The following is a 26,034-nucleotide window of genomic DNA, read 5'->3' as shown; positions in this document are numbered from 1 at the left end:
CCGATAACGCCGGCCGAGTATTATACATTTCGCAATGGTAATCGGCTTGTTAGCCGGTCGCAAAAGTTCACACGGGACTCGCGGAATAACGAGAATCGTAACGCCTTCACCAACGACGCGAGCCGTTCGCGTTTCTTCGCCCTTTAACGCCCGGAATCTGTTATTGTAATTGAGACGCTCGTTTGGCGGGCTTTATACGCGTCGTTTAGATTTCGCGGAGAAAAAAACGGGATACCGCGGAGTCGGGTTAAGTAGCACGATATGGACGTACGGATAATAGAATAGTTGCTTTATCGATTGGTACAGCGAATCGATTTGCATATGGAGCCTTGTCGTATCACGTTGCGTATTTGGACGATAGAAAATTCGGATGTCAAGCGATGAGATAATCAACGCTGTACGAAGAATAACGCTGAGAAACGTCATTTTTAACGCGTGAAAACGGCTTTCGATTATGCTTGTCGAACGCGGCAACGAATCTATTTCCATTCCCGTTCCGCGACAGTAAAACACATGCCCGGTGTAAGGTGGCTAACCCGCGGGTATCAATTCGGCGGGCGACTGTGAACGGGCGTGAACTGCGCGAGCCATTTAGCTTATGCAAATGCCGATACCCGCGTTCTCCCGATTCCTATCAATATTGGATTCATCATAAAAGCTCTCCGCGCCCTAATATCCGCGGCGTCGCTGTATCGCATTAGCGGAGAACCGCCGCGAGAAACGACGATCTCGACGCGGAGATTCATAAACGCGGGATAATGAATAATAAACGCCGGCGTGTTCCGTATCGGGAGCGTTTCGGTGCGATCTTAACAACCGCGTCCCGTTCGAAATATTAATAATCGCGATACTTAGCTTCGCGGGCTACGAACGACTACCGCGAGCTGCCGCAATTAAAACCGATAAAATGCGTCCGCTAAATCGGAGCGAATTTGTAATCCGCACGGGAAACGGCCCGCGTTTTAAGGCCGCCGTAGTACTATCGCGCCGGCTATCTTCCAATTATTTGTGACAATCTTAATAATGGCCGCGGTTCGTTGCTAATGAAGAAGATCCCGTGACAAATTGACGGGGAAGGGAACGTGTTTCGTGAACGTTTAAGCGATTCGATTAATCCGACGACGCTCGTTCCGCGGTTTACGGATAAGGCGTCTTTGATACCTCGTAGATGTAATGTCGTCGATGGTAGTCGTACTCCCCAGTGTTCGGTTCGCTAAAGACCTTATTTCTTACGAGACCCGGGGATCGTCGATGCTATTGCAATTCTCTATAAGATTGTGGTGTAATACGTCTGGATATTACTGTTAATCGAATCGCATCAGCGTCAAATTAGAATTTAATATATCTGTCCATCGTTACAGGCCGTGGACATTTAAGCATTTAGAAAATGACAGAATCACTCGTGCAGATTCGTGTAAATATAATTTGATCGTCACAGAATGACACGTGAAAGAATAAAATTAACCTCTCGATGAAAATGTTATAGTCTCAACGATATGAATATTGTGACATCGGTCTTGTAATATTAAGCACGATTTTATATTTTAGCACGACTAGTTCTTTTTCATATGGCCCCGGCGTTAAGGGGTTGATCAAAGAAAAATTCAATGGCGCCGTCAACAGCGTTTAGAATACTGTCTTCCTGCTCATCGACGCACCTTCACAATCTCAACAACCATTTCATCTCGTCTACTGCAATCATTGCAGAATGCATCTCTGGTACTCCCAATCGCGTCGCCTCTTAATTAAAAAATCAGCGATATCTATTCTTCCGGACCAAATAGATCTCTCGGATCTCATAATCCCAGCGACGTGTTCGCCGGTCGTTTCGCCCTCGGTATCGTCCCGCGAAATCGGTAGTATTCGGTTGCGGCACAGCCGTATCGAGAGCGCAAGTGAAATTAGTCGCGGTTCGACGAGCCGCGGCCACAACCGGGTCCTGCAACGAACGAAAGTAACGCGACTCGCGACGAATCAGGGTAAATCGAGGCACGGTGGATGCTCGCCGCCTGGATCCCGAAGAAAGGGAAAGACGCCGGTTGCCCGGGCACAAGGGGGGCCCCGGCGAAGAGGGGCCGGCCAGGGGAACGGGTTGAAGCGTGACCGATACTCGTTCGCCTCCGCTAAAAACGACGCTCGCATTCTCATTCACGTCGCGTCGGACGCGTAGTACAGGCGTGTCGTTTTCTGGCTTGTCGCGGCCGCGCCGCGCGTAACGGCGGTTCAAGCCGGTGTTAACGAACACGCTCGCGCGCGTGAGAATGCGATAATAGCGCCTCGGGATCCGCTCGGGGTCCCCTTAGGGGGGACGGGGGCGCGGGGCCCGATGCCACCGGCCCTTCTAATTACCCGATTTCGACGGACCCGTGTTACCAAACGACCGCCGAATCGGCGGTAACAATGGAATCGGGGGTACTCGGGGAGCATATTGATCGGCTCCTTTTTGTAGGTCATGGTTACCATGCCGGGACTAATTGGTAAAACATAAAACATAATTAGCTTCCGGGGTAGTGCTGTAGATTTTGTTTGTTTGTAAGAGACACGGCTGCCTGTTATTTGTAATAAATTACGATAAAGGTGAATCCTAGTTTATAGTTAAAATAATGGACCACATTTTTTGAAAAAGTAAAGATTGAGTCTAGCAGTATTTTAGTAGTTCAATTGTTTTATTATTCGAACAAATAAGCTCTTACTCAATTTCCACGTCGTACAGATTAAACTGGTAGCACTCTAAGGTATCGATCCTTCCATAACGAAATTACGCATCTTCTCTGAAAGTCGACGAACACGCTGCACAATGATTAGAGTCATCGCATGCTTCCCTGTAAAGAATGTGCAATCTCTCAACTCAAACTCCAGGCAATTATTCTAATGCTATATTGCGACGTTTTATCTGATTACCTTCACACAGTACATCAATTTAAAGTGCGAGAAAAATTTCCGAAGATAGGATTGATGTAATTAATGAAGACGAATTAATAGCTCGAAGCAGGTTCTCCAAGAATCTTCCAACCTCCTCCTACTTCAACTAAATATACTCGCTAGACAATATAGAGGCTGCGTAGACATTTATTTCTATTTTTAATCACACGAGTGTGATAACGCAGCAGCAAAATTTTTGCTGTTATACATTTTACTTGTAACGAACACATATATTACTATAAAATAGAAACCTAAAAATCGCTATTATTTTATCACTATATCTGGCATTCGAATGATTAGTATACCCAGTATTAAACTCCGAACCTAGTAAAGTTAGAATCCGACCGTGCAAACGTCGCGTATTTCCAGCAGCTGTACCGAGCGTTTTACCAATCCGCGTCGCGCCGATAATTCGCAGCCGCGAAAGCAAAAGTCTTCTCTATCGCGGCGTCTCTGTGGGGGAAGCAAGAAGAAGTCTCGCGCGCCGGCCGCAGGAGCGAATTCCAGAAGGCTGACCTTCATATCCCGCGAATTCTGCCGCCTCCGCCTCGCGTCGCGTCGAGTAGCCAGCGAATACTTGAGCGAACCGGAGTCGCCGAGGCGTGCGCACTTGTCAATGCGCGTTCATACCCATTCACCGAATTCCTCGGTTCAATGGGCCGTATCCTGAATACGCAATGACACGTAGGTTTCGCCGGTCCGTGGGCCCCGCGGACTTCTATCCGGGCGGCCCGGCCCGGCCCGGCCCGGCCGGCCGGTACCCGCGACGGAGCGAGAACACCGGAGGAAATTCATCCGGTCCCTCGGGGATCCATTACCGATTCCGCGGCAAGCGGCGCGTACAGAGAGCCGATACGAAGCGCGCGAAGGGAGGCCGGGGGCTGTGCGCCGCTTGCCGGTTAGGTGTCACGAGCCGCGTTCCTTCCACTCGATCACAATGAGACGCAGCTGGAAGGAAGCACGGACGACGGGGGAGAGAGAGAGAGAGAGAGAGAGAGAGAGAGATGAAGTCGACGGGTAGAAGAGAAACTGCCCACGCTCTTTTATCTCGGTGGCCCTTTGTATTAAGCCGCTGTCGCGACTGGTATGCGCCGGCATCACCAAAGTCCACCATCTCTTCCTGTCGATTCCTCTTTTTGCTACCCGGCCCCGCCGACCTCTCTCCCCTAACCCTCTTGATAGATCTATGAAGCTGCGTTTCGAACATACGTAATTCGTCTCCCCGCCCCGCGGGGTTCCCCCTCTCCCCCTCCTCCCTTCCTTCCTTCGATCCACCCTTTCACGAATTCCTGGCCGGTGATTCGACCGGCCGGCATTATCCGTTCGCCACGGTCGAAGGATAACGCCACACTTTTAGGGCGTTTCTAATGGACCGTGGCGAGCCGATAAGGCAACTTTTAGGCGGACGCCTTCCTAAGCCAAAGTGGCAAGTTCAATATGACCGTGTGCGCGTGTGACAGCAACTTCTGGCACTTTTACCCCCGGATAACAGACGGTTGTCCGCTGGAAACTTCTCCGCTGGTATATCTCTTCGGTTCCTTTTAAACTGTCGGGTGAAGCGACACCGTGATGGATGCGCGGGAGTTGGACTCGATCGTTGACCACCGTGTTTTAAGGAAGAGGCAACCTCGTAGAAGTTGCCGATCTCCTACGGAGATCGAACAGTTTGTTCGGCCGTTATCCCGGTGTGCCGGTTAACTCCCACGATAACCGAATGGGTTTTTTTTTCAAAAGGCAAGAATTTGACGTGGTCGGTCGCTAACCGGAAACACGACCTTACTTTATACCGAAGAGGTATTCCCTTCACGCCTCGGCAGAGACAGATTTGTACAGCTTCAACACGACTGAATAAATTTCCGAAGATGATTATGTCACTGGCCGCGAGCGAAAAACAACTCTTAGAAGTGTTTGTACTAAATCTCCGGACAGCATGGGATTTTGCATGGGACGCGTTCTAGCACTTTCGCGTCCCGTCCCACGCCGAATTACACGTGCCTGGCTCGGCGGTCACGACGATCTGCATACCCCGAAGAAATATCACGGGAACCGGCCGGTCAAAGTGCGAAGGTATGCGATTGGCTCGCGGCCAAATCGCAGTTACCGCACGTCCGACTGTCAGCAGGACTGTTACACTAGAATGCCACGTGACAGGATAAACGTAGCCTTAATATTCAACGGAGGCCGCGCGCGATGGCTTTGTTACACTTCGCAGGTTCACAGACGCGACGGTAATAATAGAAAACGCGATCGAACGATGACCAACATCCGCGGCTACCGTTCAGGGGAATCGTCCTACGATGATTCACTGATTCGATCAGTCGAGAATTTCCTTGCACGATTCTTGCGATTGTTCTCGATCGTCGGACGAATACGTGGGACTTTGTTGCAATATTTCTACGTAACTGGTCACGGCGTAGTGTTAATTAAACGACTACAATTTTTCGTCGTGATTATTGCTTTTATCATTATTATTTTTATTATTATTATTGCTGCTATTATTATTACTATTATAAATTAATCATTATCAAAGTACAATTAATATTCTATCGCGTTTATTATTACAAGAATGGTAATTCATAATTTTAAATAAAATTAAGGAAGACCTTCTATTCTCTAAAACTAGGTTAACTTGTTTCTGTCCGTGCGTGAATAAACTATTTGAATCTCTCAGTACCATTTTAAGCGGCACGGTACCAGAAATAGTACCCGGTACACGGATTCGTCGAACGCTGGTCGTCCGAAACTCGTTTCGCCGTGGTTTCTGAAACGTTATTTTTAGACGTCGCTTTATCTATCAAAAGAACACGGCGTACTTCGAATGGTACAGTTAAAATGTAATTTGCTAACGGCATATATTTCTGGTTTTCAGGAAACGGAAGAAGTGTGCCGACATGTCGGCCTTGTGCGCCGGGCCTTATCGACCCGGGATTATACTCTGTCTGACTGTTCTACTGGCATCGCAATCTCATTCCGGTGAGTCCTATAACGAATCCACGCGATATGCGCCCTACAACGGATAGGAGGAACCTGTTCCCACCGACGAGAAGTTTTATCTTCCTGTCGGTCTTGCCCGGACGCTTCCAGCACGCTCGACGCGCGACGCGTCGAAACGTAACTCATTTGGCAGCGAACAGGTGTACGTGAGATAGCATGAAAAAGTAGCCAGGACGAGGAAGAACGTTCCTCTCGGATAGGCTTCCCATTCCCCGTACGTTCCTCCGGAGAAAAAACCATTCTACGTACCTGTCAGCATTACAATGCCTTCCCATCGACAGATTTCGATTCCTAATCCGAGCAGCGGCCTTCTCGAACGGATACAGTCAGCCGCAAAAATCTACGGTCGACGCCACGTAGGAAAGATTTTAGAAAAATTTAATTCATGCTTCAGAGTAACTTGAATATCATAATATATAGTAATTATATTTATTTATATTTTTGTCCGATTAAACAACTTGCAATTTGTATATACATTAAATTAATACTATTTTTTCATGGTCGATGTTCGTAAATAAAGTTTTGAGATATAAGGATTATTGTAGATTAGCTTCAGAAAATATTTTAGTATATACATCATTTAAACGAATTAGAAACGTGTATAAATAATATGTGAATGGGTGTACGGGATAAATTATCTGGTTTTTAATCAATAATCGGCAAAAAGAAATTTTATTTGACCGAAGGATTCGACGGAACTGCTTGAAACGATCATAGCTTAGGATTTCTAGAAAAGATCTCGCTTGTGCCGGCGTTGAAGTCTCCAGCGGTCAGCTGAAAATATGGCAGTAAACGTGAAATTCTGACGAAACTGTTATTAAAATACAACAAAAAATGTTTGAAAATTATCCCCTAATTACTTTAGATATTAAAAATCTATCCAAGTACAAAATTTAACGCGTTAAACTTGATAAAACACGACATAGTCCTAACCTCAAATTGGAAAGCTCATATTCTCGAAATATTCCTTTCGCATTACACTTTTATTTAAAATCATTTCCATACATAAAAACAGTCCGAATGCAAGTTAAATAAACAGAAAGTTACTAAATACATAATATTGTAATATCGTTAGCTAATGATCGATTTAAGTTACTCGCGCCATAGAAACAATTCAGAAGAGTGACCGCCATACATATTTCGCCGGCGACCGATATCCGAATGAGCCGGGTCCCACCAGGACATCGAACCTATCTTTGTCCTTCCTTCTCCGCGAGCGGAATAGTAGTCTTACCTCATAATGTTCACCTTTGGCATCCTGGCGGCCCAAGGTGCTTTCCCATGGACCTAGCACACCATATTCGTTCTTCGACGGCTCTCGGGTCGTTCCAGAGCGGCGCGGTCTCCTCTCCATCGCGGGGCCGCGTTCTTCAAGGTATCGTTGGAAGCCTCTTTCCGTTTACGTCGGGGCCGGTTTCGTATTACGTGTATCCGCGATTCCCGGCCGTTTCGATCGATCCACGGATCCCGATCGGCACCGATTAGCCGGCCCCGCGCGAGCCCGATACGACGCGTCGCATCGGAAATCGTTCGGAAAGGCCGGGACTACTTTCACCTGCATCACGATTGCGTCACACGAATCCCGAGGTCAGGTTCATGGGAATACGACCGGTAAATCACTGCATACGGAAACTGGCTCGCTCCTGTAACCGAATCTCTCCACCTGGATCTCTCTACCTTTATTGCAACGTCGGGCCTATCATCTAACGTCTCTAAGCACCTGAAGATCCGATTGCGAAACGGTAAAACCAAAATTAATATTCAACGACCGATTCGTATCAGGCAATAGGTTCGCCACTCCTAGACCCATTTCGGATTGTTAATGACGTTAATAGATCCACGCGACGAATTCTAATCGGCAGAATTCGTTCGAGATGGTGAGACTGATAAGGCGGTATTCGGAATGCTTCGCTACGGTACTCCTTATTTATCGCTGGCCCCGTGTCTCATTAACCGTGCGGACAAATCTTTCACCTTTTAAACACGTCCTAAATACGCGATCAAATCTGCTGTTCCGCTTCATTAGCATGCGCGGGCTTGTCTCGATTTTTAAGTACTCGATGTTTCAGAGTAAGACATTGTAAGAATCTAGCGTGGTTTCTTAGACACGCTGTTGTTTAACAACCTTATAATTGTTGCTTTCCATGTACGACATCGACTTCTACACCTTGCACTCTTTTGAACTTATCCAATCCCTTGTCGATTTATATCTTGAAACGCACTGTTACCAAAGTCGGTGCGAGCGTTCTCCGTTTTATCTATTCATGTTCTTATAGTTTATATTATTATTATAAAAAATAATTTAATCATTGGTAACTGCACGTAGATTTTTAAATATAAAGCGTCTCTCGCATCCCAAATCGGTTTATCTCGCAGCTTTTAAACTTCATCCCGTCCAAATTGCAAAAATCGGATTACGCGACAGCGATCCGTTCGACGAAAAATCGTGCGCCGGACGTGGATCGCGGTAATTGGTTCCCGAAACCCAGGCCGTGCCCGTCGCGATCCATCAACGACGATTCGAAATCGATCCCGTTTCGCCGGCGGCGCGGGGCGCGGGCTCGTTCGCGGAACAGCTTGCGCTACCTCGAAAAGCGCGGACGTGCAAAAACGTTGCATCGTCGATCGGTGCTCATCGGAGATGCGTCGCTTTTTTATTTAAACCCCCCAACCCCTCTGTCGACAGCAGGTCGATTGGCCGCCGCTAATTCAGCGAACAACAGGTGTGGATAAACGCGACGACGGTTGAATTCTTCGTACATTTTTGTCCTCCCTTTTTGTCGTTTTTCGAGCGGATCCGCCAGGCGAGCTTGTCCCCCGCGGGAACACCGTCCGCGTACGCTCTTCTTGCGCCGGGTGTTTCCCTTTCGAGCTCGACGCGTTACGGCCAGCGTCGCCGCGCGGTTTTACTTCGACGTTCGACAAACGGTTTGCATTCGGGGAACGGATCGATGTTTCCCGGCGCGTCGAAGACGCCGGCCGCGAGGAAAAACGGCCCGTCCGCTCCGTTCGTCGTCGCGCGGCCCGCGCGCGCATCGAGCGCGAACGCTTCTTGCCGCGGAACGATTTACTCGAAATTATTCCCGACATCGCCGGCTTACACTCGGGGGACCGTGAAACGAGATCGGAATAACTTCGATCCACCGGCGAAAGAAGCCGCCGTGGTAGCGAAAGCAAGAGTCGATCTCTCTAAGTGCCCCGCAATTTCATCTATTCGACGCACAAGTTAATTCGCCGGCTTTTTCTCGGAACTAGCCGCTGTGGTTTACAAATATTTTCTCAGCCTATCGGAATCCTGAAAATCGACCGGTGGCATCCGAGATCTGGAAGATCGATCGGAGGGATGCGGTGTCCGCGGTATTAACTGTATAACTCGTATAAGGGTCTGTGGAACTTTGTAAGAAAGATGGCGTGGAACGAACGTCTTGTTGGGCATTTTATAGATTGGTTAGATACAGCATAAAATATACTACCTAACATAGTTAGAAAACTTAAAATATTTTATAAAATCACAGTAGTTTGTTTAATATATGAAAATTTTAGAGCGAGCTTATATGGTATTGGTTGCTTTTTCAATATTCGTATTCAGCCGAAAACTGAATAAAATTATAACTTGTCGGACATCAAACGATTTAATTTATAACAGAGAGACCTCTCCATTTAATTAATTAAGTGTTCAGAGACATTTCTTTTCTCCATATACAGAACACTCAGTTTACTACAACAATTTTCCCTATAAATATATATAATATATAAATAAATAAATAACTATAAAAAGTATTTAAGTACACAATAGGTAAAGAAATAGTACTTAGATAAATACTAACTTCTAACAAGTAAAGTAAGGAACACGATAGTTCTGCCGTGAAACGAAGTTCGTCGCGAAGCAGTTACGAAGAAACTTACGAAACGACCTCGTGACTTTCGGCCCGTGAAGTCAGTGGAACAAGCGTCCAACGGTCGACGGGCCGACGAATTCCGTGTCCGGAGGAGCAGTAAATTCGGCGAAACCGATCGGCGTGAATTCAATGACCGTTCCTTTAAATCGTCGTCGATTCCCAACGGAGACGCGGAAGGCGCGCACGCCGTGGCGAAAAAAAGTTGCCAGACAATCGATTTCTTCAACCCGCGCGCGGCAGAAACCAGATTTCGAAATTCTCGCGGAAGACCGATCCACGGGATCGCCGGTGGAAGGAGAGGAGAAATAAAAAAGAAAAAAAAATCGGCGTCCCCGACCGAGCACACAGCTGCACGCGAATAGCGGTTCCCGTACTTGCCTGCATCCACGTGATGCTGTGAATTCTGGTCAAACCTGTAAGCCCTGAAGAGGTGGCCTCTGCCCATCGGGATGTCACTGACCGCGTACCTCACCGTTGCCCACTTACGGTCCATGTCGTCGCACCTGACCCACGGGCCGTTCCATATTTATGCCTTAATGCCGGCCAAAGCGTCGTCGTTATCTTCGAGTGTGTGTCGCGCCAGCTGGCGTGCTCCGTGTCGGTCCTCCTCGATAACACTTCACAGAATTGCTTCCCGACGCTGCCGAATAAGTTAATGGGAATAACCGATGTCCCGGTTCAACGAATTCCAACGCTATCTTTAGCTTCCTCGTTTCAAAATCGTCGATGATAATTTTACCAACTTGCTTATACAAGAGTCTACCTTCTTCTATATAAATTATAATAAAGAGACCGAGATACTTCGGAGAAAATACGCAGAGATAGCTTCGCGATCCGGTTACGTCCACGACCAACTGTCACTCAACCGTAAATAAACGTTAGTGTCACCTATAAATAAATCTCGACGGGATTCGCCGGTGAACCGGCTTGCCCGAAAATAGTAAAATCGATACGGCCAATGGCGTCGCCGGTGTTTCATTGGCCGAGCAAAACGAGCCGGCGTTATTAAAATCGAGTCAACGTTTGCTGTTTCGTCTACACCGTCGGTCGCCGGGTCGTGAAACGACTCCGCGACCGGGGAGCGTTTATTTGCTCGCGACGAGAGGTCTCGACCGGTGTTTGCCGACGCTCATCGTCCCCGGTTACAGTAATAATTGATCGGTCTAACGTCGACGTCGGGAATTCGGAGAGGCGCGTCGGTTGACTGGAAACGGAGCACGTGGTCGACGAATTTGGATGGTGCTTAAAATTCGGGACGTGTGAAGGAGCGGTAAAGTAAACGTAGCGGTCCGAGAAGTCCCATTAGCAGAAGGGTACACGGGCACAGCACCGTACACCGTGCAAACACTCCGGCATAATTAGTTGGTTTTCCTAACGCCTTATTTCCTCGGGCCCCTTACGTAACCCACGCTCGAGCCGGCCGAAATCGCAGGACATTGTTCTCGCCGAGTCGCGGGAATAATTTGCTTCGTTGCTGGGAGGCGTTATTAACACATAACTTACCGAACCCTAACAATAACCAACGCGTATGATTAGAACGCCGTGTTTATTTAGACCTTCCACCATTTTGGTTATAGTGTGTGCTTTTGGGTTGGGTAATTTGTTCAGTCGTTTTCTGTGGAAATTTGCTTATGATGTAATCTAACGAAAAATGTGCTTATAATGTCGTCAAACGAAAATGTGAAATATTTTTACAATCTACGCTAAACCTTGAAGTATAATAAATTCATTAAAATATAGGAAAACCATTGTCTACGTCAGTTGCAAAATACACAAGTCAAATAATGATGCATCTCCGATTGCAATAGTTTTAATAAACTAAAAGTGGTGGAACGATTTGTTTAAATTCTTCCAATTTCTTTCCACTGTTCTGCATTTTATTTGCCATACAAGCATAATAAACCACGGTCGGAGCCACGATGCTCGCACAGAAGCGACATTATTTCCCTTCCAACCCAGAACATTCGAATCCTTATATTCTCTGTCACCGCGGAGACCTTGAAATAACATGGAAAATTCCTGACTCGGCTTCTCCCCTCGGTCACGCTTGAGAATCGTTCTAACAGACAGGCGACATCATCGAAGTGTCCTCAGATTTTTTTCTTCTCTACCGTTGGACGGGAGATTGTAGAATCATTATCCCTATTACATTTGCTAATTTATATCGAGTTAAATCAACAGTAAATCGAAAGTCGTCAAGTATCATTACGCGCTTGGCAACCGAAGGTATGCCGAAGACCGTACGTTTCAATCTTATTCCATTTCGAATCAAAATAATCCAACTCGAATAATTGTCGAATAAATAGAATATGAAATGAATAGAATATAATTATTTGGATTTTTCTCGCAGAAATTATGATTCGTATTTATTAAAGAATATATATATGCATGGCAAGGACGGGTGAAATATAAAACAGTGAAAAGAGAGAAAAAAGAAAAGAATCGGGATCATCGACTTCGTAAAATTGATAAAAAGACGGAATCGAATATTTATTTGCCACGATAGGATCCCATAGAAAATCAGCGTAATTGCAACGGATGAAAAGTCAAAGCACCGATTAAATAGGGGGCTCCAGCAGCCCTGGCGGCTGGATGAGAAACGAAATATTAGGTGGCTCGGGGTCGGTGAATGAGAACAGGCTTGGCCGTATTCTGTTTACGAAACGCGCGAGAAAATCCGTTTAACGAAGGAAACGGCCGGTAAACGAGGATAAATGACGGTGCAGGGATAGGGAGGGCCGCGAAGAAGCCGGGAGGCCGCAGGAAAGGACCCGTTGCTGGACTGGTGGTGCCGTGTACCCGGCGAGAGGACTCGCCTGTTCCCTCTGTTCTTTCCTCCTACCATCCTTCTCCTCGCTTTCTAGACTACTTTGCAGAGGTGGCCCCGAGGTCAGCGGCGGTCAACCGACGAAGGGTATAACGGAACGCGTGGGTGCTACTCCGCCGTGACACGGTTTAAATAATCGTGTTAATTCCTGGCGGCCGGTTGCGCAACCACGGAATCCCGGCATCCCTTTTCTTGAGAACCGATCCCGTCTTTCTCAGGCTGCTGAACCGCGCGCGCTCGCGCTCGCGGCCCCTCTGACAAACTGCTTGGTTATCAGTCGCGCAATCGTTGTCTCCTCTGGACTCTGTAAATACGTGTAATATAATGGCAGATAAGATAACGCGGCTGGCCTGCGAAACCGCGCGGTAGTGACGGGTTGAACGCGTCCGTGCTGCACCTGCAGACGCGGTGAATGCAGTTTCGCGAATTGGAAATTAGGAAATTAGAATTCGGAGATAACTTTTAGTTGGCCTAACGTTGATAAGATTTTGCTCATAGAATCGTTACGACTGTTCAAATTAGCAAGAAGTAACAGCCCTTTTTTATTACAATGAACTGATCGTTTCAATGTTCTTTAATCCTTGCCTCTATTTTTAGTGGTAAGTGATAAAGTTAGAGTAAAGTTACCAGATAATACATTTAGCAAGACGTGACAGACTCTTTTAATGGTACACCGGAGTGGAATAGCTTAATGTTCTCAAGATCTTGATTTAGATTGAAAATGGGTTAAATCGAGAATTGTACCGTAATTGCAGAACGAATCCAGCAACGTTGTCATCCGTTTCTATTTTCATCGGCTTTAAAAGGCGTTTCTCCGCCGAGGCGCGATTCAGGGAAACTCTTCTCCGCGAACGTGATAGGTAGATTGATAATGCCCCATGAAAGATGTTCCATTAATTGTGTGATCGGTTGGCCGTGTACACATCATAGCCGGCATTACGTGTTCCATTAATTATGATACGGCGACTAGAGGTGAATAATTCTTTTCGCTGGTTTTTATTGATTGTAACGAAGTGACACACCGATGAACCAACCGCCTGAACAGACCATTATTGGTTATGACAGGATGATGTATTCGTACTTAGGTCATAATATCGATGCGCAAGAGTATGATAAAGCGTTTTCATCGATGGGCCAAGGCGGAGTTTGAAAAATCCTACGACGGGGACGGATCCGCGCGTTCGAACGGTGTACGGTATGGAAAAATAATTGGTCGCGTCGCGCGCGTTTCGACAAAATGAGAAAGCGCGCCGCCCGTCGACGAGCGGCCGCGGATGCGTTAACCGCCGTTGTTGGAAAATAATTGTAAACGAAACGTCTGACATTCTGTAATTGCCCATAAACGTATTCATAAATTCGCATTACAATTTCGAGGATAAAGCCGGTTTAATGCCAACGCATTACACGTTCCTCATTTTCCACGAACCGTCCGCATTCTGCCGCGACACACACACGGCTATAAAAGCCTCGCCATTTCACCACCCGATAAGGATATCGAAGACTGCCTATCCTCGATCCTCGCGACAGCGACTTAAGCCGTTGATCGATCAACGCTAGAAAGTATCCCGTAACGTAGCGGGCGGCAATGAACTCGATTGAAAATAGAAAATTAATTTATGATTGTCCTCGAAATAGTGGCTGCGTTGCAGCCGCAGCGCGACTCGCGCGCGCGCGCGCACAAACACACGCACACCGGCACGCACACGCCTGTTACGACAGAACCGGTCCGTCGACTTCTCTCCACGTAACATGCCTCGATACCGATGACATTGACATTGACTGCTGGTAGTCCATGAACGGCCGATACTCGCCGATCTTCGACGTGGCTGCTCAGTTTTCTGCGCCGGAGCCGACGATAACCGTTTATCATTCGCGCAATCGTTGTCCCCGCGGATAACGCGGAACACGCTTCGGAACGACATCTTGTCTTGGCAATGGCTGATACGATGGCCGACCATTGCCCGGTAGTGCCGCATAAAATGAATCCCCGTGCATATATTGTTGTTCAATCTAGCCACGCTGTTTGGATGCCTTTAGTACGCGATGAAGGCTGCAACTGTCTTCATCGTTTAATGTAAAAGTTGTATATCTTCTCGCGTACAGTAATGAACTGACGAAGTTAAATTAAATTAAATTAAAACGAATGTCTAACGCTTCTAATATACGACACGTGAATTTAATTATTGATAGAAGCGATAGATTTATCTGCTACAAGACGCCGCCACTTTTCTTCTAGGCTGCGAAGATAGGTTTTTACGGTAATGTCATACTAGGGCTAGTCAAAAAATTGTGTGACTTTTCTATGGTAAACCAGTAGAATATTAGTAAAATAAATTTCCATGGGGAGTTTTACATCTTGAAGTATGCTCGTCATAGAATGTCCTTAGAGTCGCGTCTTCCATTTTGGCAAACGGCAGGATCCCCGAGCCGGCGCGCGAGTCCCCGCGATCTCGCGATGCCACGGTAATGAGCCTTTTCATCGGGCGGTAACGAGAGACAAAATTATCCCATCAAGGTTCTTCATGGTCGCGGGGTAACGTCGGATTCCTCGGCGTTGGTTGCGGTGCCGGGTAACCGCGACCTTGGTGGACTCGCAGTGCAGAATTTCGTGCACGCGATACGCGTCGCAGGAGCCGGGAGCCAGCTGCTCATCGGAGCGTGCGCGCGCGGTTGATGGTAATGAACTTTCGCGAGAGGCAAGGCCGCCGGGAATGATTTCATAACGCGATGCCTTTGCTCTCGCCCGGCCTCCCTCCCGCGATCCACGATCCAGCCTCTCACTCTCTCTCTCTCTCTCTCGATCTCTCGGGCGGCGGTCCCGTCGCCTCTCGAAAGCGAGACGCGCCGCATCGCCGGCGAAGGCCGGATCCCGACGTAGAAAGGGCACGGTTAATCGAAGGAACATTGACTTACATAATCCACTCCCCGCTCGAGAGATGCAACGGAGCGACTTGACCTCGATCACCGTTCATGCAAATTGCGCGCGGCGAGGATTTTTCGCCGCGCCCTCGAGATCTCGTTTATTGTTGGCCGCGATAAGGATGCCGGTTTACTCGCGGCTGATTAATCGCCGGCGGTGCGCCGACGATCGAGCCGTCCTTCCTCGACGCGCGGTGTAACGGGGCGAGGTAATCGCGGCGGGAGAAAACGATACCGTTACACCTGTCAATTTCGTCCGATTCGCTCGTCGTTCGCCGCGGAACCCGGGGGAAAAAAAACAGTTGCACCGTTCCCAGCCGTGGAGGAACCCTCGATCGATAAGAAAACGTCGAAGACGGCTGAAACACCGCCGGAAGAAAAGAGCGTGTTTTCTTCGCACCTGTTGCGCCGAGATCGCGCGGCACCGGTGCGTCTTCGTACGAGCCCGGCGTAAAAACGCGGCGCGTACGTTCGCGCGAACACGGCCGTCATCCGAGATTGTAATCACGCGCGGCTCACCGACACCTCGATAAGGCCCGGCCCGGCCCGCCGCCGGCCCGAACCGGCGCAATAATTTAGCACAGGCACCGGGCAAGACAAGAATCGTCTCGCTGGAGCGTCGTGCACGTTACGTACGTGCCCGGGCCCGTGTAACGTGGAGGCACGCGGCTCTGCGAGCGCTGCGACCGCTGCTCGTGGGACTCTCTCCGTGCCGGAGACACGACGGGGCCCTTCCATTCACGGACCCGATGCGCCTTCCCAGTACAATTCAATTCGCTGGAAACTACCGCCCGCCACCGCCACCGCCCCCGTCGGCTGCGTGCCCCCGCGACGCGGAATGCTGATTCGAGAGTACACACTCTGCCGGTCCCACACGGACGCGCTTCGGTCTTTTCGCGTGTTTCTTCAATGAAAATTGATAACTCGGTCCCCTGGCCGGCGAGGAAATTTCGCGTCGATGCGAGCGTAACTGTAGACGAACCCCGATCTCTCGTTAAGAATGATTACCTGTGCCTTGTCTTTTCTAGTCTTTAATAGATTGCGAATTTTATCATTTTTAATACGGTTTTGTGTAAATATACATTACTTTCAATTCATTAAAAGTATTAGAAGGAAAAGTATATTTTTACACGACTTCCGGCTTATGCAGTTGGCGGAGACAATTTGGTATAAAAATCTATAGTCTATTCTGTGATAAACTAAAAGATCTTTGTGCAAAGCAAAAATGTTCTAAGACAATTGTAACAAACAGGTGTGCAACGAAAATTAATTTTTGTTTTTAATCATTTTAATAAGTCGAATAGAGTCCTTTGAGATTTTTCTACTGTATATTTTTTCTATGCATACGTTACTGTATGTATATCATAATTTTATTCGATTCATTTTGACAATGAAATACGATTAAGCAATGCTTTATCTATATGCTGTTCTCATATGCACTGATAGATCGATGCTTCCAACGTTTACGAAATTTATCATCTCGGATTTTGCTCAGATATAAATGTCGAGATTAACATCAATTATATGTCGCAAGCGCTCGCGCGAAAACGACGAAACGTCACCGCAGGTTTCGCAACAAGTATCCTGAAAGGAACGCTTGAGAACGTACGCTCGCCGCTGCGTGTATCGATAGACGGCACCTCTTCGACAACGCACGTACGGAAACGAATGTCCGCGAGCACCTTGCGGAAACGAGCGCGCCGCGCATTTCAATTTCGCGGCACCGAGATCGCGGCCCGACTTTCGATTGGCCGGTTAACGAGCTTCCGAGGGCTCGCTCACAGGCGATTTTTATCTGGATTAATGCGAAATTAACGCGCAGATTGGGAAACGCTGCAATAACGTGGCTCTATATTCGAGTAAATCGGTGTAAAGTAACGAGAAACGCTTGAAGAACGTGTAACACGTTCCACCTGCCATAAATGCATTCGAAAGAACTGTCCGAGGATACGAATCAAATAATCCGTCCAATTAAAGCATCATCCTAAAACGGCTGGAAACTATAGTTGAATACGTTGCTCATTTATTCCTGCGCGGGCAGGTATTCTGCGCGCCCCTGAAGTCGCTCGCGCAAGAACCAATTAATATCGCCGGTTATATATTATTATCGTAAGAGCGCGGTTGCGTCCGGCTACTGGAATTTTATCTCGGAATTGAAAGAAAAAAAAAACTGGAGTAATAGAATTTTACTCCTCGCGATAACTAGTTTTATTAAATGTATTACTGTTATTAAACCGCGGATGTTAGCGCCAGCTCTCATCCGCCGTGGCAGATTAAACGAAGCTTTATGAATCGCGATTAACCATAATTATCGGAGTGTAACTATTTGTGCTCGTTAAAGCATTTCGAAACGTTAAGTCGTTCTTAAGATCTTAAGATCGCGAAACCGTTCTCAATGAATAAAGATTCGATCGTCTGAAATGGTTCATTATGCAGAACCGTGATATTTTTTATCTGCGATCCATCTCTCGCAGATGAAAGACCGCGGAAAATCCTGTTACAAAATCAACGAAAATATTTGCTACGCATCTACGCGGGTCTCGTAATAAATCTGCCGGGTCTGTCCGTTCAATGAAAAGGATTACATCGGGCATTCGAATCCTTCGCCTCGGCGGTGCACGTATCCGCGCGCGGGCACGTTCTGTGCATTTCAAGGAGTTCCTGGTCGGTTTTCGAAGAAAACAGTCCAAGTAAAGACTTTCCGAATGAAGACCACATATATACCCTTTCCCAAATTTGTACGCCCCGGCCATCCGGCGCCCAGCGCTTATTCGCTTCATTGTTTAAATTGAAGGGAATCGTTCGGAACGTAACATTTTCAGCGACGCGCTTTCGTCATTGAATACTTAATAGGATACTTTTTGTCGGAGAGAGATATTATATATTTTATATAGAAATATGATTAAATGTATTTCTTTAACGATATATAAAATATTATTATACAGTTATATAAAAATAGAATTAAATATATAGATATTTCAGCGACACCTAAAATATCATTCTTCCGATAATTAAGAACTAGTTCTCTTTTTTTTTTATAGATTTGTATAGATTATTACCGATTCTTGTGTTTCTGCTACCCCCTAGCCCTCAATTCAATTTTTCTTTATCTTGAATTTACATTTATATTTCTTAGTAGAGAAAAACGTGCTAAAGTGACTTTGACTCACAATCACCGAGATCCCAAAAGTTCAATTTACGAGAACCGATCGCAATAAAGTTTTAATAGATCCCCTTAATATATTCGTTGATCAGGGTTGCAGGCTGGCGATATCGTCGCGACAATTGCCATCACTGGGATGAAACTCTCTCGTTCCCCGCGTTTCGAAATTCGCCGCGACAATGTTGATTAAGAAAACCGTGGAAAGAAATAGGCGTCGACGGGCCGCTGAAAGCGGAGGAGGAGGGAGGAGGGGGGGGGGGGGGCAGGATCCTATCGGCGAACAGAGGAGCGTTATTGTGCCTGCCGAAAGAACGGCTGGATATCGCGGCAGGGGTTGTCGTGTGTCGCGTTTCAGGAACAATCGAACTCTCCGGAGCACTTTCAATCCGAAAGAAATTGCGAGAGGAACGACTACGCGTAAGAAAAGACTCGTCGGGATCCGCCTGCGGCGGGCGTTTTTCACGTGGGCCCCGCTCGTCCTCGGCGTCGTCTGCGGGCGAAAGGGGACCCGGGGATATATAGACGGAGCAACATGCGAACCGGGAGAGAATTCTGTATTCTGTGCGCGCTCGGCATACAATTCGTTCGACTGGGGGCGAGGGTGTTAACGAGAATTCGCCCACGCACGCTCGCGCCATATGACGCTTTGACTCACTCCGTTGTTAAGGCCGGTTCACCCTCCGGACAAACGCATCCCGCTGGTAATTACTATGATAAACTGCGCGTACCCGGCGAGTGGCACGACTCGTTTCCCTACGAATTTCATGGGAAATGGAGTTCCCCGGATTAGTCTCGCCTCGCGCGGACGCATTCCGATGCGACGCTGGAATCGGTCTGTTTCGTTGACAATAGGAACGACGAAGGGGTGGGGGAGGGGGGCACCGTGATTTACCAATCTCGACTGATTTGTTAAGTGGTCGCTACTGGTCCCGGCTATCTCGAACGTCGACGCGCTGGCGAGCTTAAGGAAAATATCTTCGATTGATATATATATATTATATATAATAAAACATTGCAGGAACTGCGTTCAGTTCATTGATAAACCTCAAGAACAGATGGTTTTATTATTAAACTATTTTCCACTACGTAGAATCGTTGATCATAACAGAATAGTTTATTATAACCAAACACTTTTACTTTCTCCACGAATGGTATTTTAAAATTAATTCATGCAGACAGAATATTTTCTGGACGTTTACGACCGCATTAATTGTGGTAATTTATTAATTGAATTATCATGAAACGAATAGCAAATGGTGTTCGCGTCTAGCCTAGTCGACGGTGAAAGTAGTTTCGAAGCGGACGACACGCGCGTCACATGCAAATCCCGGGCGACACACAATGTACAATATGTGACCGGTGCGGCAAGCGTAATAACAAAATGTATTTTCGTTCTGTTACAGCCCCGGTATACGACCACGATAGCACATTAATAGCGGAATACAATGGAGGTGCGTATGGTGATGATATGCAAACATTTACTGCACTTAGCCAATTCGCATGCGCGCGCTATTAGCGCGACGTTAATTGTATCGAACGGGGCACGTGCTGTTCGACCGATACTTACAACGACATTCAATCAATCCTTTCGATGAATAGCAACTACGTCAACGACGGCGGCCGATTATCGTGCCATAAACATTTCAATCGTAAAACGTGCATGCACGATAACAATTTGCATTACGCGTTGAATCGTAAAATCTGCCACATCAACTTTTCCGCTTGTTGGAACGAAATTAACGGATCTCATTGCGCCGCGCCTGCATTTTCTTCGCTCTCTTTTTTTTTCCTTTTTGCCCACGGTGTGCACGCTTCCGTGAAAAATGTTGCAAATCCCTGTCTATTTCGTAAACTTTACATTTACCCGGTAACTGTTTCATCTCGCGATCGCTGTTCCGCTGTTAAATTCTTCGCGATCGCACCTCGTTGCGTCGAATAAATTCATACGAATCGCGTATCCGTTTCACCAATTTTCCCTGTAAAACATTTCTATAATTGAGCGATACAATTCGCGAAGTAGTTTCATGTGATCTGCGGTGATTATCATTTTTAACGATTGGACCGCGGACGAGCGAGAAGATGAATAAAAGAAACGGAATCGTATCGAGGAGACGGACGACCGCTAAATCATTCCGCGAGAAGAAGGAAACGTTAACGCATCGCGGAACGGCGCGGTTGTTAATTAATGATCCCCGCGCCGCGAGAATTGGTTGTTCGGTACGGCGCGATTAAAAGAGGGGCCCCGTTTCTAATTACCGTTTGAACTCGCAGCCCCGGCCGGATGCTACTACAACTTCCAGCACTACGACGAGGGCGACAGAATCGTCACGAACGAGCCGTGCCTGAACTGCACGTGTCACAATCAGATGCTGATGTGCTACCTGAGGGTCTGCCCGTTCACGAAGGCGATCGGCCAAGATTGCACCGTGGAGAAGCGACCCGATCAGTGCTGTCCGGTGATCACCTGTCCGGAGGTGCCGGTGCAGCTGTTGACCTCCACGACCACCGCGCCGGCGGTTCCTGGCTCCACCGCGGTCGGATTCCACGACAACTACGGCTGCAACGTCGAGAATCGTTTCTACGCGGACGGCGCCCAATTGCCGACCGATCCGCAGAATCCTTGCGAACTGTGCTACTGCATCAGGAACAGGACCACCTGCGTGATGCAGGAGTGCACGCTGCGCGTCTCCGGGTGCAAGCCAGTGTATCAACCAGGCATCTGCTGCCCGGTCAAGTACAATTGCGGTGAGTACACGCCCACGAAATTTCTCAACGCATTATCGTAATCAATTTAATTAATAGAAAGGTATCATCTCACGACTATGTGATTATAAAAGGTTATTTTTAAATCTTGAAAGAGCTCGTGGGATCGCCGGCGACCTCGTAGAATTTTTAAATTCGCATTTTATACTTTGGAAATAATAAATAATATTTTGATTATTCACTACCCACGGTGTTACTTATGCTAAGGGGGTCGCTCTGGGTCTTAATGCAAGGATCAAAGCTATTTATCGATTTCGATTCGACAGAATACGACGAGGATCTTGCAACGACGGTTGAACCAACACCTGGCCTGATCATGACCACGACGATGGCACCCGGAGCGACGCCGCAATGCTACCACGAGGGCAACGTTTACGAGGACGGCGATCTGATCTCGTCGTCGCAGCCATGCCAGCACTGTTACTGCTTCCACGGCGACATCGCCTGCGCCGTACAGAATTGTGGAACTCCGATGCAGACGCACGGAAAGAACTGCACCGCCTTGCCACCGCCCGAAGGAAAATGCTGTCCGGAGACGTACGAATGCGGTAAGAAGCTCCGCGCATTTTTCATTTGTACAGGAAACAGAGACAAACGTCTCCAGCATCGTTTTCACACTAATTTTTACACCTTGTAGAAGACGAAGGTCAAGGCGCGATCATCACAGTCCCGGAGACCGAGAAGCCCACGGAGGAAGCGATGCCGGAATCTACAGTGCCAAGCGCCGAGGAAGAAGGAAAGAAAGAGGAAGCAGCCGAGACAACCGAGGAATCGTTCCCTGGCTACGATAACGCGATACCGGAGGTATCCAAAGATATCACCGAGTCTGTACCGACCACCGTAGTACCAGAGAAAGAACCGCCGAAAGAGACGTCACCGCCGGCGGAAGCTGTTCCATCGATCGAGCCAACGTTGAAGGACCTCAGCACCGAGGCACCCGTTTCTCCAACGGAACCGAGCCCGACAGTGAAAGCACCGGAACCAGCCGAAGCCGAGGGTCAAGCTACGGAAGCGCCGGCCATGGAAGAGACGAGCGAAAAGGCGGCAGCCGAACCGGAAGTGGAGACTACACAGAAACTCGCGGAACCGACGGAGCTTCCAGGACAACCGGAATCGACTTCACCGGCAGCTGAAGAGACATCGGTGGAAGTGACTGGAGAAGAGGCGCAACGACCTACCGAGGCGGCTGTCCCCGAAGAGAAGCAGACCGAAGCCGCGCCGAAGGAAGAAGGAACCGAGAAACCGGAAGAGATGAAACCCTCCGAGGAAGGACTGCAGCCGAGCTCCACAGAAGCTGGTATTCCTGAAGAAGGCGCTGCGACCGAGGCAGCCGTGAAGCCGACGGAAGCGCCGGAAGTGCCAAGCGAGGAGAAGCCGGTAACCCCTGAAGGAATTCCGGAAGTATCGACGCAGGAACAAGTGACGGAGGAAGCTAAAGGAACGGAAGCACCCGTGACATCCCAACCAGAAGAGAAACTGAGCACAGAGGCGCCGCAAGAAGGCAAAAAGGAAGAGGCGGCGACTGCAGGTGTCGAAGCGCCGACGGAGGAGAGCGTGCCCGAAGTAGCGGTCACGGAATCAGCCCCTGGCAAGGAAGAACAGAAGACGACAGCGCCGGAAGTCACTCCCGAAGCTCAACCCACAGAACCGAGCACCGCTGCGGAAGGTGAAATGCAAGTTACGGAAGGTATTGTCGAGAAGAAGCCGGCGCCGGAGGTATACGATCACAAAGCGCCAGAGATGCCTGGAGTAGTTCCCAAGAAGGAGGACGCGATTCCAACGGAAGTTCCTATGATCGAGGAGCCGGCAGTCAGCGTGAAGATACCCGAACCGGAGGAAGGTGCGCCTGAAATACCAACTCAAGGACCAACCGGAATCCCTGTCACCGAACGCGTGCCTGGAAGCAAAGCAGAGGACAAGGAAGCGGTCACTGAAGCTCAGGTCACGGAGGGCTACGTAGAAACGATGCGTCCACAGTTCCATGTGCCTGACAGTTTGCACGCCGAGACTCCCGAGAAAGCGCCGACCACGTATCTGCCGTCTGTTAAGGAAACAACAGCTGAGAAAGAGGAATCTGGTACTACGCCCGCAAGTCAAGCGTCAGAGGAACCGGCCGCTACAGTTCCAGTCATTGAAGAGAAGGCAGAGACTCCGGCAGTCACCGAAGCTGGAATTGTCGTTCCGCAAGCTACCGAGGCGAGTCCAGGATTGGAGGCCTCCACGCAACAGGTGCCACAAGAGCAGACGCAGGAACCCGTGAAACCGACTACATCGGAGGAAGTTAGCACCGAGGCATCGTCCGAGGTTCCGCCATCGAAGGAAATTCCGATTGAGAAAGAAATTCCAGCGAAGGGTCTGGCCATCGAGGAATCCGGTGAAACGTCGTCCGAGGAGGTCAGCGAGTCCAGCGAGGAAGTGGAGCAACCTAAAGGCGGGTCGACAGAGGAAGCCGAAATCTCATCCGAAGCGCCAACTGTACCGGAAGAAAAGCCGACTGAACAACCCGCGACACAGGAAGCGGTCACAGAGGGCAAGGCAGTTACTGAGACCACAGCAGCTCAATCCACGGAAGTTCCGCATGTTGAGGCACCTACAGAAGCTAGTCAAATTCCTGAAGAGAAGCCAGTGAGCGAAGGAGAGGCACCTGCTGAACAGGGCACGACTGCGCCGAGTGTAGAGATTAGTAGCGAAACGCCCGAGGGACAAGTCACTGAAGAACCAATTGTTGGAGAAAAGGCACCAGAGGAGCAGGCGACTGAGAAACCAGGCGTCGAGGAAGGAACGCCTCAGGAGCAAGTGACTGAGAAACCAGCCGTTGAGGTGGGAGTTCCCGAGGAACAGGCAACCGAGAAACCAGGCGTTGAGGAAGGAGTTCCCGAGGAACAGGCAACCGAGAAACCAGGCGTTGAGGAAGGAGTTCCGGAGGAACAGGCGACTGAGAAAGCGGTGCCCGAGGAGAAGACTCCTGAAGAACAGCAGACTGAGGGACCGGTCTCCGGAGAGCAAATGCCGGAGGAGCAGATGACTGAGAAACCAGTCACAAAGGAAAAGGAACCTGAAGGACAAGCGACTGAGAAACCTGAAGAGAAGGCTCCCGAGGAAAAACTACCTGAAGAAAAGGTACCGAAAGAGGAACAGACAGAGAAACCTGCTGTCGAGGAGGGAGCGCCTGAAGAACAAGCAACAGAGAAACCCGTTGGCGGCGAAGAGGCACCCGAAGGCGAGGCTACTAAGAAACCAGCTGTTGGTGAGGAAGCACCCGAAGGACAAGCGACTGAGAAACCAATTCCTGAAGAGGGGCAAGCTCCAGCTACCGGTAAACCTGAGGAAGGTGAGGTAGAGGGTACGTCGCCACAGCCTGCCAGCGAAGAAGCAAGCGAGAAACCTGTTGAAGAAGGAATTCCGAAAGAAACAGCAGCGCCGGAAGCTGAGAGTTCGCCGACTCCTGAGGTAACGAAGGAGGGTCAGCAGCCAACGGAGGAGACCCTGATGGTTGAAGTTCATCCGACGGTAGTTTCTGTCGAAGAAACGAAACCGACGGAAGAGGGTGTTTCCGAGCAGCCAGCCACCGAGCAGACCGAGGGTCCAGCGATCAAGGAAACGTCTACTGTTGGCCTCGAGGAGGAACGAAAGACGGAGAAGCCAATGAAGGAGGAAGCACAGACTGAAGCGCCGCTCGCCGAAGTGCCATCCACCGAAGGACCGGTTACCGAAGGAGAAGAGCAAATGACCCAAGCACCACTCGAGGAACAGAAACCAGTGAAACCTCCAATTTCGGAGCGAAAGGAGGATGAGGGTGTGAAGCAACCGGAGGAGATGCCGAAAGAGGGACCGGAAGCTACTCAGAAACCATCTCTTGAAGAAGAGAAACCAACTGAGAAGCCCACGGAAGAAGAACTAGTCACTGAGATGGCTGCTGAAGCAGAGACTCCAAGTGAAGAAGAGAAGCCTGTGACACCTGCCGAGGAGGAGAAGAAACCTGTAGAGGAAGTGGAAGCTACTGAAGGACCTGCTAAAGAAGAAAAACCAACGGAAGGACCTGCTGAAGAAGAAAAACCAACGGAAGGACCTGCTGAAGAAGAAAAACCAACGGAAGGACCTGCGGTAGAAGAGAAGCCGACTGAAGGAGCCGCTGAAGAAAAGAAGCCGACTGAAGGACCTGTCGCGGAAGAGAAGCCAACTGAGGGACCTGCCGCGGAAGAGAAGCCAACTGAAGGACCTTCCGAGGAAGAGAAGCCGTCTGAACAGCCCGTGGAAACTCCTAAACCATCCGAAGAACCTACGGAAGAAGAAAAAACAGTTCCGCAAGAAAAGCCAACCGAAGCTGCTACAGAAGCATCAACTGAAACACCTGCTGTAAAGGAAGCTAAGCCAACCGAGGAAGCGAAACCAACTGAGGGACCTATGGAAGAAGTTCCTGTTGAGCAAGAAAAGCCAACTGAAGGACCTACTGAGGCTGAGAAACCGTCCGAAGAACCAGTCGAGGTAGAGAAACCAACTGAAGGACCTTCTGAAGCTGAGAAACCAACTGAAGGACCTGCTGAAGC

General features: G+C 48.7%; 1 protein-coding gene across 1 annotated transcript in view; it reads left to right on the top strand.

Annotated features, from left to right (window-relative positions):
* LOC144474460 (uncharacterized) overlaps positions 1-26,034 on the top strand; it is a 63,614-nt gene that overhangs the window by 32,583 nt on the left and 4,997 nt on the right. The window contains exons 2-6 of the mRNA XM_078189304.1: positions 5,792-5,895; positions 20,128-20,175; positions 20,996-21,469; positions 21,754-22,035; positions 22,125-26,032. Coding sequence (XP_078045430.1) covers positions 5,814-5,895; positions 20,128-20,175; positions 20,996-21,469; positions 21,754-22,035; positions 22,125-26,032 — 4,794 coding nt within the window. The 5' untranslated portion in view covers positions 5,792-5,813. The remainder of the gene's footprint in view (positions 1-5,791; positions 5,896-20,127; positions 20,176-20,995; positions 21,470-21,753; positions 22,036-22,124; positions 26,033-26,034) is intronic.

This window comes from Augochlora pura, chromosome 8 (genome assembly GCF_028453695.1).
Source record: "Augochlora pura isolate Apur16 chromosome 8, APUR_v2.2.1, whole genome shotgun sequence".
NCBI lineage: Eukaryota > Metazoa > Arthropoda > Insecta > Hymenoptera > Halictidae > Augochlora > Augochlora pura.
The sequence above is the reverse complement of the archived record's forward strand: the minus strand, read 5'-3'. Positions and strand labels throughout refer to the sequence as shown.